This window comes from Dipodomys spectabilis, unplaced genomic scaffold, assembly GCF_019054845.1.
Source record: "Dipodomys spectabilis isolate Male_0828 unplaced genomic scaffold, ASM1905484v1 ptg000018l, whole genome shotgun sequence".
Classification (NCBI taxonomy): domain Eukaryota; kingdom Metazoa; phylum Chordata; class Mammalia; order Rodentia; family Heteromyidae; genus Dipodomys; species Dipodomys spectabilis.
Window position 1 is genome coordinate 15,592,120 of NW_024870695.1, and position 13,003 is coordinate 15,605,122.

General features: G+C 46.8%; 1 protein-coding gene across 1 annotated transcript in view; it reads left to right on the plus strand.

The window, feature by feature from the left end:
* Nucleotides 1-525: 525 nt before the first annotated feature.
* Nucleotides 526-13,003, plus strand: part of B4galnt2 (beta-1,4-N-acetyl-galactosaminyltransferase 2) — a 30,026-nt gene continuing 17,548 nt past the window's right edge. Inside the window, exon 1 of the mRNA XM_042673873.1 lies at nt 526-649. Coding sequence (XP_042529807.1) covers nt 636-649 — 14 coding nt within the window. The 5' untranslated portion in view covers nt 526-635. The remainder of the gene's footprint in view (nt 650-13,003) is intronic.

Sequence of the window (13,003 nt, forward strand, 5' to 3'; positions counted from 1 at the left end):
GACTGGGGGCTGGGTGGTCCACTGGAAGCAATCAGGCGGCGGAACCATGCCAGCCTGGGGACAACAGAGCAGGTTTGATTCTGAGCTGAATCCAAGGGGGAGGAGGGGAGTAACGCTCACTCGATCCTCCAGATTTGATTTGAATCCCAGGTAATCTGAATCCCTGCGCCTTGCCTTCTGATCTGAAAAGTGGTTTGCTTCCTGATCTGACAAGTGAGACTCAAACTTGGGACTGTGAAATAAAGGCCCCACGTAAATAAAGCATTTGGGTCTGAGCTCACCACTTACCTAGTAAGTACCACACTCCAGGTACCACACTCCAGGTTCGGTGTCACCCAGTCGCCTTCGGAGAGTGCCCGGGGCATTGGCGGGCCGGTAGGGCGAGTTGTGTGCGCAAAATCCATTGGACCCGAGATGCTGGGCCGGCCTGGCCCAGGTCTTGGGCGGGGATGGGAGGTTGGGGTGGGGTGGGGGGGGAGGACACAAAGGCGGGCGTCGCCCCAAGCTCGGACAGCTTCCTCCACCTGCGGGACTCGGGGACAACCTATCCGTGTGGCCCCGGCGCTGGGCTGTCTGCGGGGGGGGGGCTGCCTGGCCCCTAGAGCCTCCGGCCATCGCGGGCCGTGCGATTCGGGATGATTTCCAACGAGTGAGTGTTCCCGATGTCCCCAGGGCAGAGCAAGTGGGTGGGCGCTTGTGGGCAGGATGTGCGCGGGCAGACCCCAGTGGCGGCTGGCGACCTGAGTGGGGACTCCATGACCGCCCTCCCCTCCCCCCGTCCCCCCTCCCCTCCCCCCGCCCCCCCCCCCCCCGCCCGTCACGCCCTGTTGCAAAAACAGGTGCGCGGGGAGCGGCCAGGTTTGGGGGCCACTAAAAGCAGCCAGCGCGCACAGCCTGGGGATTTTGGAAACTTGCTTTTCACATCCAGCTGCTTGGTAGTTAGGTCTCTCTTTTCGGTTCCCTCCCCTGGTCCCTTTCTCCCACCACATCCCCTCCCCCCAGCCTGCCTGTAAGAGTTACCATAATATCAACAACAACAACAACAACAAAAGTCCAAATTGCAAGTTTAATTTTTGCCTTCTTTTCAGAGGGGCTAGGAAGGTGACTGAGTGGTAGGTAGAGTGCTTGCCTAGCATACAGGAAGCCCTGGGTTCCATTCCTCAGTACCATATAAACGGAAAAGCTTCAAGTAAAGCTGTGGCTCAGGTGGTAGAGTGCTAGCCTTGAGCAAAAGAAGCTCAGGGACAGTGCGAAGGCCCTGAGTTCAAACCCCAGGACTGGCACCAAAAAATAAAAATAAGCTTTAAGGTTTAAAAACATATTACTGTCCTTCCTTCCTTCCTTCCTTCCTTCCCTCCCTCCTTCCTTCCTTCCTTCTTCCCTCCCTCCCTCCTTTCCTCTCCTCCTCTTCCTCCTTCTCCTTCTTCTTTTTCCTCTTTTTGTGAATCCTGGGGCTCTACTACTTGAGCCACAGCTCCACTTGGAGCTCTTTGGTGCTTAATTGGAGGTAACAGTCTTACAGACTTTACTGAGGTGGTTGGCTTCTGAGATTCTCAGATCTCAGCCTCCTCTAAGTAGCAGGATTATAGGCAAGAGCCATCCATACCTAGCAATTTCTCTCTCTCTCTCTCTCTCTCTCTCTCTCTCTCTCTCCCTCCTCTCTCATCTTTTATTTGTTTGTTTGTTTGTTTTTTGGGGGGTCCGGTCGTGGGGCTTGAACTCTGGGCCTGGGCGCTGTCCCTGAGCTCTTCAGCTCAAGGCTAGCACTCTACCACTTGAGCCACAGCGCCACTTCCGGCTTTTTTCTTTTTTCTTATGTGGTGCTGAGGAATCGAACCCAGGGCCTCAGGCATGCAAGGCAAGCGCTCTACCACTAAGCCACCTTCCCAGCCCCCTCTCTCATCTTTTAAAACTCTGGACAGGAGGCTGAGATCTGAGGATTACTGTTGGAAACCAATCAGGGCAGAAAAAGTCTCCCATGAAACTCATCTCCAATTAACTACTCAAAAAAACGAAGTGGCAGGAAAGTCTGTGAGACTCTTATCTCCAATAAGCCACCAGAAAACAGGAAGTAGCACTGTGGCTCAAGTGGTAGAGTGCTTACTGTGAGCTGAAGAGCTCAAGGACAATGTCCAGGCCCACAGCTCAAGCCCCACAACCAAAAAACATAACCAACATAACAAAAAAAAAAATAAACAAAAAACTCCCCACAAAAACAACAAAAAAATGACCAAACCCCCCTCCCCCCAAAAAACCCCCCAAAACCCTTGGAACAGCTGGGTATGGTGGGTAAACACCTGTAATCCTAGCTATTTGGTAGAAGGTCAGGGGCAGCTTGGCAATTTAACAAGACTTTGAAAATAAATGAATTATTTATTTATTTTTTGGTTGGTCATGGGCCTGAACTCTGGGCTTGGGCGCTGTCCCTCAGCCCTTTAGCTCAAGGCTAGCACTCTACCACTGGAACCATACATAGCACCACTTCTGGCTTTTTCTGCTTATGTAGAGCTGAGGAATCGAACCCAGGGCCTCAAGCACGCAAGGCAACCACTCTACTGCTGAGCCACCTTCCCAGCCCTGCAGTTTCTTTTTTGAGGGGGCTGGGGGCCAGTCGGGCTTGAATTCAGGAGCTGGGTGCTATCCTTGAGCTCTTTTGCTCAATGTTAGTGCTGTACCCCTTTAAGCCATAGTACCACTTCTGGTTTCCTGGTGGTGAATTAGAGCTAAAAATCTAATGGACTTTCCTTCCTGAGCAGTCTTTGACCTATGATCCTCAGATATCAGCTAGTATTACATAGGGTTACAGTAACTAGGATTATGTGCATTAGCTACCAGCACCTAGCTGAAGATTGCTGTTTTTTTTTTTTTTTTTTTTTTGAGGTCTGGTCGTGGGGCCTGAACTCTGGGCCTGGGCGCTGTGCCTCAGCTCTTAAGTTCAAGGCTAGCGCTCTACCACTTGAGCCACAACACCACTTCCGGCTTTTTTTTTCTTTTTGCTTATGTGGTGCTTAGGAATCGAACCCAGGGCTCTAGGCATGCGAGGCAAGTGCTTTACCACTGAGCCACCTTCCAGCCCCAAGATTGCTGTTTTATGGCTAATCAGACCCTGGGTCCAATTCCTTGGTACCACATGCACAAAAATAAATAAAACAGATTGTTTTGGGGCTGGGAATGTGACTTACTGATAGAATGCTTACCTAGAATGCATGAAGCCCTGGGTTCGATTCCTCAGTACCATGTAAACAGAAAGGCTGGAAGTAGCACTGTGGCTCAAGTAGTAGAGTGCTAGCCTTGAGCAAAAGAAGCTCAGGGACAGTGCTCAGGACCTGAGTTCAAGCCCCGGAACTGGCAAAAAAAAAAAAAAAAGCAGAGCCAGGTGCTTGTTGCTCATGCCTGTAGCTCCTATCTACTCAGGAGGCTGAGCTCTGAGGACCACAGTTCAAAGCCAGCCCAGGCAGGAAAGTCTGTGAGACTTATCTCTAATTAACCACCAGAAAACCTGAAGTGGAGCTGTGGCTCAAAGTGATACAGCACTAGCCTTGAGCAAAAGAGCTCAGGGTCCATGGGCTGGGAAGGTGGCTCAGTAGTAGCATGCTTGCCTTGCATGCATGAGGCCCTGGGTTCGATTTCTCAGCACCATATAAGCAGAAAAAATCCATAAGTGGTGCTGTGTCTCAAGTGGTAGAGTGCTAGCCTTGAGCTGAAGAGGTGAGGAACAGCGCCCAGACCCAGAGTTCAGGCCCCACAACCAGCAAAAAAAAAGAGCTCAGAGTCTGGCTGGAAATGTGGCTTTGTGGTATAGAATGCTTGCCTTCTATGCATGAAGCCCTGGGTTTGATTCCCCAGTACCACATAAACAGAAAAAGTGGAAGTGGCGCTATGGCTCCAGTGGTAGAGTGCTAGCCTTGAGCAAAAGCTCAGGGACAGTGCCAAGGCCTTGAGTTCAAGCCCCAGGACTGACAAAAAAAAAAGAGCTCAGGGTCCATACCAAGGTTCTGAGTTCATGCTCTATGAGCAACCAGAAATAAACAAACAAAAAAGGACACACACACACACACACACACACACACACACACACACACACACACGTGCATGCACTGGTCCTAGAGCTTGAACTGAGGGCTTGCTTGCGGTCCCTGAGGTTTTTGGGTGCTCAAAGGTAGCACACTACTACTTGAGCCATGGCTCACTTCTGCCTTTTGGTGGTTAGTTGGAGATAAAAGTCTCATGGACTTCTGCCCAAACTGGCTTCAAACCATGATCCTCAGATCTCAGCCTCCTGAGTAGCTAGAATTACTGGTAAGAGCTACCAATGCCCAACCCTCCACCAAAAAGCCAGAAGTAGAACTGTGGCTCAAGTGGTAGAGTGCTAGCTTTGAATAAAAAGGCGCAGGAACAGCACCCAGACACTAAGTTCAATCCCCTGGACTGGCAAAAAAAAAAAAAAAGAGTTTCATGGACTAGAAATTTCTGTCCCTGCTGGCTTCAAACTGTGATCCTCAGATCTCAGCCTCCTGAGTAGGTAGGGTTAGGTGAAAGCCACTGGCACTGGCACCCTGCTAACCCTAAGGTTTTTTGTTTTTGTTTCTTTCTTTTTTTGTTAGTCCTGGGGCTTGAACTCAGGGCCTGAGCATTGTCCCTGAGCTTCTTTTGCTCAAGGTTAGCACTCTACCACTTGAGCCACATCTCCACTTCTGACCTTTTCTCTTTATGTGGTACTGAGGAGTTGAATTCAGGGCTTCCTGCATTCCAAGTAAGTACTCTAACACTAAGCCATGTTCCCAGCCCCCTGAAGTATTAAACGTTTTATTTTTATTGTTAATATTATTTGCCAGTCCTGGGGCTCAAACTCTGAGCCTGGGCACTATCCCTGAGCTTCTTTTGCTCAAGGCTAATACTCTACAGCTTGAGTCACAGTGCCACTTCCAGCTGTATATGTGGTACTGAGGAATTGAACCCAGGGCTTCATGCATGCTAGGCAAGCACTCTACCAATGAGCCACATTCCCAGCTATTCCCCTTCTCCCCGTTAAGGCCAAGGCTGTACAATTTGAGCCATAGCTCTACTTCCCTCCTTTTTGAAGCTTAATTGGAGATAAGAATGTCAGAGGCCGGGCATCCTTGGCTCACACTAGTAATCCTAGCTACTCAGGAGGTCGAGATCTGAGAATCTTGGTTTAAAGGCAGCTTGGGCAGGAATAGCTATGAGACTTTTATCTCCAGTTAACCACCAGAAAACAGGAAGTAGAACTGTGGACTTAAAGAGCTAGAGTACTAGCCTTCCTTGAGCAAAAAAGCTCAGGTCCTGAGTTCAAGCTCCAGGACTCACACACACACACACACACACACACACACAAGTCTCAAGGATTTTTCTTGCTGGAGCTGACTTCCAACCACAATCCTCAGAGCTCAGCCTTGGAATAGCTTGGATTGCAGGCATGAGCCACCTGTCCAGCTCTTTTCCTTATTTAGAACAAATATTGGATTATCCTACTAGGTTCCAGGTACTCGATCTTCTTCTTCTTCTTCTTCTTCTTCTTCTTCTTCCTCCTCCTCCTCCTCCTCCTCCTCCTCCTCCTCCTCCTCCTCCTCCTCCTCCTCCTCCTCCTCCTCCTCCTCCTCCTCCTCCTCCTCCTCCTCCTCCTCCTCCTCCTCCTCTTCCTCCTCCTCCTCCTTCTCCTCCTCCTCCTCCTCCTCCTTCTTCTTCTTTCTCCTTCCCCTGGGGCTTAAACTCAGGGCCTGAACACTACCCCTGAGCTTCTTTTGCTTAAGGCTAGCACTCTCCCACTTGAGTGAATCACAGCGCCACTTCTGCCTTTTTCTGTGTATGTGGTGTTGAGGAATCGAACCCAGGACCTCATGCATGTAAGGCAAGCACTTTACCACTGAGCCATCTTGCCAGTCCCCTGATTTTCTTTTGCTCAAGGCTAGTGCTCTACCACTTGAGCCACAACTCTACCCTTAGCTTTTTGGTAGTTTTTTATGGAGATAAGAATCTCACAAACTTTCCTACCTAAGCAGGCTTTGAGCTGTCATCCTCAGATCTCAGCCTCCTGAATAGCTAGGATTACAGGTGTGAGCCATAGGCATCTGGCTTAAAATTATACTTCTTAAAGAGTTTCATGGGGTAAAATATTTTATATATGGATTAAAATAGTAAATGAGGGTATATTGCTTAGCTTAGTGGTAGAGTGTCTGCCTTACATGTATGAATCCATGGGTTCGAGCCTGATACAAAGAAAGAAAGGAAAGAAAGAAAGGGAGGGAAAGGAGAGAGGAAAGAAGAAAGGAAAGAAAAGGGAAGGGAATTGAGGAAGGAAGGAAGGAATGGAGGAAGGAAGGATGGTAAGCTGAAATAATTAGTTCAGAGTCAACAAATTATACATTTATGCAATGTATTTTTTGTGGTGCTAGGAATGGACCCTGGGGTCTTGTGCATAATGAGATTGTATCATTGGGCTCTGAAAATAACAGAGCTGGGTGTATAGCAATGGTTGAGTGCTTATGTTCCATGAGGAAGGCCCTGGGTTCACTCTTTTGCACCATAATAAAATAGCAATCATAAGCTTCCTAGATGTTAACATAAACTACTGATTTAGTGAACACAAGTGTATTTTAAGGGCTGGGGGCATGGCTCAGTGGTAAAATACTAGCCTAGCAGGTATGAGGCCACTGAGCTATGTGCTAGCCCAGAAACTACATTTTAATGAAAGGAAGTATAACCCATGGAAGGTTTGATTTAGGGACTAAGATCCATGTCCTGTTAGCTGGAGGCTGTGGGTCCTGCTTACCTGGGTCTCAATTCATGACCTGCCAATTCACTGCCACAGAGTAAATCATCTAGGAATGCCACCAAGAGTAAACTCAATGTCTTTTATTAACTTGTCTCAGAAAAAAAAAATGTTATGTATGAGCTAGCCACAGACAGTGAATGAACAGGCTGCTCAATTGTGTGGACACCTGGAGGCAGAGATATTTGGGACACTGTCTGCTCTAGAACACGCATGTGCGTGCACATATGGGAAGGTGGGCCTGCATTGTCTAGCATTATGGCGATGGGAAGCCAAGATTGTTTTTTTGCCTCTAAGGGTCTTAGAGGAGCCACAGGTAAGTTGAAATTCCCCGCCATCACTGTAACGATGGATGATTACCAATTTTAATTTAGTTGAATAAAATGATATACGTGAGACTAGTATTGTGAAAACAATGAGTAGTATTATATAATTATATTAAAAGTTCATAGTTATTATGTATAAAATTTGAATGGGTTTCTGTTAGTTGCAACTTAAAATTCTTGACTAGGGCTGGAAAGGTGGCTCAGTGGTAGAGCGCTTGCTTTGCATGCCTGAGGCCCTGAGTTCCATTCCTCAGCATCACATAAGCAAAAAGAAAAAAGCCGGAAGCTGGGCGCTGGTGGCTCACCCCTGTAATCCTAGCTATTCAGGAGGCTGAGATCTGAGGATCACAGTTCAAAGCCAGCCCGGGCAGGAAAGACTGTGAGACTCCTATCTCCAATAAACCACCAGAAAACCGGAAGTGGCACTGTAGCTCAAGTGGTAGAGCACTGGCCTTGAGCTGAGGAGCTGAGGGACAGCGCCCAGGCCCAGAGTTCAAGCCCCACGACCAACCAAAAAAAAAAAAAAAAGAAAAGAAAAAAGCCGGAAGTGGCGCTGTGGCTCAAATGGTAGAGCGCTAGCCTTGAGCTGAAGAGCTGAGGAACAGCACCCAGGCCCAGAGTTCAGGCCCCATGACTGGACCCCCAAAAAAAAAAATCTTGACTAAATTATCCAAAAATAGTGTATATATATATATATATATACACACACATATTATTTTGATACACATAAAATGCTACGTCAGGTGGGGTGCCAGTGGCTCACACCTGTAATCCTAGCTACTCAGGAGAGTGAGATCTGAGGATCTGGGTTCAAAGCCACCCCAGGCAGGAAAGTCTGTGAGACTCTTATTTCCAATAAACCACCAGAAACTGGAAGTGGTGCTGTGGCTCAAGTGGGAAAGCACTCGCCCTGAGTTGAAGTGCTGAGAGACAGTGCTCAGCCACAGAGTTCAAACCCCACGACCGACAAGAAAATTTAAAAATAAAATAAAATGTTACTTCAAAGTTACTTCCTCCCCATCCCCACCCCCCCATACCAGGGTTTGAATTCAAGACCTTAAGCTTACCCAGCTTGTGTTCTAACACTTAAGTCACTATTCCAGCTCAGTTTTTTTTTTTTTTTCCTGATATTGGAGTTTGAACTCAGGGCCAGCTTTTTTCCTCAAGACCAGCCCAGCTTTTTGTTGGTAACTGGAGATAGAGTTTCACAGATTTCTGCTGTGCTGGCTGTGAACCTTGATCCTCTTTATCTTTTTTTTTTTTTTGGTTGGGGCTTGAACTCTGGACCTGGGCGCTGACCCTGAGCTCTTCAGCTCAAGGCTAACACTCTAACACTTGAGCCACAGCGTCACTTCCAGCCTTTTCTGCTTATGTGGTACTGGGGAATCAAACCCAGAGTCTCATGCATTAGAAGCAAACACTCTCCCACTGAGCCACCTTCCTGGCCCTATCCTCTATATCTTAGCTTCCTGAGTAGCTAGGATTACAGACGTGAGCCACTGGCACCCAGTTTACTATTTCAAAGTGACAGGTAGAAAACAAGTATTTTCTGTGATCTATGTTTATTCTTGGATCAATCATTTCTTCATATTCTGCACATTTATTGATTAGTATCTTGATGTTTTGCGTATAAGTTAATTAAGATGTTTAAACATTTCATGGCCACCTTCTTCCTCCTCCTCTTCTTCCTCTTCCTCTTCTTCCTCTTCTTCTTCTTCTTCCTCTTCCTCTTCCTCCTCCTCTTCTTCTTCTTCTCCTTCTTCTCCTTCTTCTTCTTCTTCTTCTCCTTCTTCTCCTTCTTCTCCTTCTTCTCCTTCTTCTCCTTCTTCTCCTTCTTCTCCTTCTTCTTCTTCTTCCTCTTCTTCCTCTTCCTCTTCTTCTTCTTCCTCTTCTTCTTCTTCTTCTTCTTCTTCCTCTTCCTCCTCTTCCTCCTCCTCTTCTTCTTCTTCTCCTTCTCCTTCTTCTCCTTCTCCTTCTTCCTCTTCCTCTTCTTCCTCCTCCTCTTCCTCCTCCTCTTCTTCTTCTCCTCCTTCTCCTTCTCCTTCTTCTCCTTCTCCTTCTCCTTCTCCTTCTCCTTCTCCTTCTTCTTCTTCTTCTTCTTCTTCCTCTTCCTCTTCCTCTTCCTCTTCTTCCTCCTCTTCCTCCTCCTCCTCTTCTTCTTCTCCTTCTTCTCCTCCTCCTCCTCCTCCTCCTCCTCCTCCTTCTCCTCCTCCTTCCCCAGTACTGGAGATCGAACCTCAAGCCTTGCATATGCCAGGCAATTACTCTACCACTGAACTGTATACCACTAGTTCCACATGCATATTTCGTAGGAAGAGTAGTTGAATATTATCATTTTTTATTTCAGGACGTTTTCACTGTGCAAATATTTTTGAATGTTTTAATGCATATACAAACAGCTAAGTCTATGCTTCTTTGCTGTCAGACTGACTTGTTTCATATACCAAAAAAAAAAAAAAAGAGGTGTGATAAAGTATTCAGAAATAAAGAGCTATGAGCTACTTTCCAAAACAGAAGGAAAATCTCAGCTAACTGGTTTCTGTTGAGCCTAGAGATAGGTTGACATGAACTTTGCTGCCCTGGGCAGGGAAGTGGTGAGCTCAGCCTTCTCCGGCTATGGCTCTAGCTTCCTTCCAGTCTCTGTGAGTCCCAAGACAAACTGAGTGCATGGAGTGTGAGGTCTGCCTGGTGCAGTAGACACAGCCTTGTCTGACCTGAAAGGGACATGCCGCACTGACAGGATACGGGTGACTGCTTCATTTCCTTATTTTGACATTGGCTTTATAAATTGCATTGTGAATCTTTCCTGTCCATTTCTTCATTATAGTCCAACTTAGGATGGCAAACTCATGAAATTATCATTTTAGCCAGACTGAAGTACATAAGCAGGGCAGTGGTAACAATGTAGAACATTTAGAATTATCTGATAAGAACTGAACATTTATTCCTATTCTCCAACACACAACAATTCCTGCTAATAACTACATTACAAAATGCTGCCAGATTCGGTGAATTGTTAATCCAGGAACTTGCTAGGTACCAATGACTGACACCCATAGCTACTTAAGAGGCTAAGAGAGAGATTAACATGGCTCAAAGTCAGCCCAGGAAAAAAGGATCCAAAACTCTACTTCCAAAATAACCCACAAAAAGCTGAGCTAGAGGTGTGCCTCAACTTGTACAGTAATAACCAAGCAAGCAGGAAGCCATGAGTTAAAACCCCAGTACTGGGGAAAAAAAAATAAGTTCAGAAAGTAAGAAAGTACATGCTGGGTGCTGGTGGCTCATACCTGTAATCCTAGCTACTCAGGAGGCTGAGTTCTAAGGATAGTGGTTTGAAGCCAGCCCAGGCAGAAAAGTTCCTGTGAGATTATTATCTCCACGTAATCACGCAAAAACTGGAAATGGAAGGCTGGGAATGTGGCTTAGTGGTAGAATGCTTGCCTCACATGCATAAAGCCCTAGGTTCGATTCCTCAGTACACACACAGAAAAGGCTGGAAGTGGCATTGTGGCTCAAGTGGTAGAGTGCTAGCCTTGAGCAAAAGAAGCTCAGGGACAGTGCTCAGGCCCTGAGTTCAAGCCCCAAGACTGACAAAAAAAAAAAAGAAAGAAAGAAAGAAAAAAGACTCGCATGTATATTCAGAAATTCCTTTAAAATAAATACCTTTTGCCAGGTGCCGGTGGCTCACACCTATAATTCTAACTACTTAGGAGGCTGAGATCTGAGGATGGAGATTTGAAGCCAGTTTGGGTAGCAAAATCTGTGAGATTTGTGCCAGGCACTGGAGGGTCATGCCACCAGTATTGTGCTAGGACCAACACATGTGAACACACATGCACACACCAAAAAAGAAAAAAAAAAAAAGAAAAAAGAAATTCTTGCAGGTCTCAGTCTTCTGAGTAGTGAGGATTACAGATGTGAACCACTGGTACCTGACTTGAATTTCTTTCTTTATTCAAAAATTGGTTGGGGGTGGGGGGCGTCTGGGAAGTTGGCTCAGTGGTAGAGTGCTTGCCTTGCATGCATGAGGTCCTGGGTTTCATTCCTCAGAACCACATAAGGAAAAAAAGCTGGAAGTGGCACCATGGCTCAAGTGGTAGGGTACTAGCCTTGAGCTGAAGAGCTGAGGGGACAGCGCCCAGGCCCAGAGTTCAGCCCCTATGACTGAAAAAAAAAAAAATTGATTGTGGGGCTCAAAGTTGTGGCCTGGGCGCTGTCTCTGAGGTGCTTTTGCTTTGCTCAAGGCTAGTGCTGTACCATTTTGAGCTACAGCTGCACTTCTGGTTTTTTGCTGGTTAACTGGAGATAAGAGTCTCACAGGCAAGGGCTGGCTTTTAAACACGATCCTCAGATTTCAGCCTCCTGAGTAATTAGAATTACAGGCATGAGCCACTGGTGCCCAGCTGAATTTCTTTGTTTTGTTTTTTTTCCTTTCTTTTTCCTATTTCCTTTTCTTTTGCCAGTTCTGGGGCTTGAATTCAGGACCTGGGCACTGTCCCAGAGCTTCTTTTGTTCAAGACTGGTACTCTACCACTGAGCCACAGCACCACTTCCAGCTTTTTCTGTGTATGTGGTACTGAGGAATGGAACCCAGGGCTTCATGCATACTAGGCAAGCACTCTACCACTAAGCCTCCTTCTCAGCCTCTGAATTCTTTTTTTTTTTTTTTTTTTTTTTTAGGCTTAGGTTTGATAAAGAGTAAACAGTTTATATAGAAATGTAAATTTGTTGTTGTTGTTGGTCATGGGGCTTGAACTCTGGGCCTGGGCGCTGTCCTTGTGCTCCTCAGCTCAAGGCCAGTGCTCTGCCACTTGAGCCACAGCACCACTTCCTCTGAATTTCTTATGTATCAATAAGATTCTAACATGGGGATAGATGTAAAGACAGAAAGTTCTGGTAGTGAGCCTGGGGTGTTTTTGGTTAGGAAGACCAAGTTGTCAGGAAGGACCAGTGGATACAGAATGGGACAAGTGTGTACTGGGGGGGGGGGGGGGGGAGGAGGGAGACATCAGGACAAAGTGGGCAGAACCAACCAGACCTGGTCTTTTTTCTTTTTTGGTCAGTTGTGGGACTTGAACTCTAGGCCTGGCGCTGTCCCTCAGCTCTTCAGCTCAAGGCGAGCACTCTACCACTTGAGCCATAGCACCACTTCCGGTTTTCTGAGTGGTTTATTAGAGATAAGAGTCCCACGGAGTTTCCTGCCTGGATTGGCTTTGAACCATGATCCTCAGATTTCAGCCTCCTGAGTAGCTGACAGGCATGAGCCACTGACACCCAGCCCAGTCAGACCTTTGCCACCACTTACCACTGGAACAAAGGACATCTTCGGAGTAGGAAGGGCTTCTACTTTGCTTTTGCAAATCTTAGGCAAATTTCTCTCATCAGTCTTTGGGTGGATCATACTGGGAGAATTCCTGGAGAAATGATTCCAGCTCAGTTAAATTGAGTGTATCATGTCAATGTACTTGCTAGAATAGTACTGATAATATACTATTGTGTGTTATTGTTTTTTTTTTGTTGGTTTTGGGGTTTGGAACTCTGGGCTTGAGCGCTGTCCCTCAGCTCTTCAGCTCAAGGCTAGTACTCTACCACTTGAGCTACAGTGCCACTTCCAGTTTTCTGATGGTTTATTGGAGATAAGAGTTTCACAGACTTTCCTGCCCGAGCTGGCTTTGATCTGAAATCCTCAGATCTCAGCCTCCTGAGTAGCTAGGATCACAGGCATGAACCACCGGCGCCCGGCTTTTTTTTTTTTAATGTTGGTAGTAGTGCTTGAATGCAGAACCTGAGTGCTGTCCCTGAGGATGACATTCTGCCATTTGAGCCACAGTGCCACTTCCAGCTTGAGCCACTGACACCCATCTCATTTTTACTGTCTCATTTA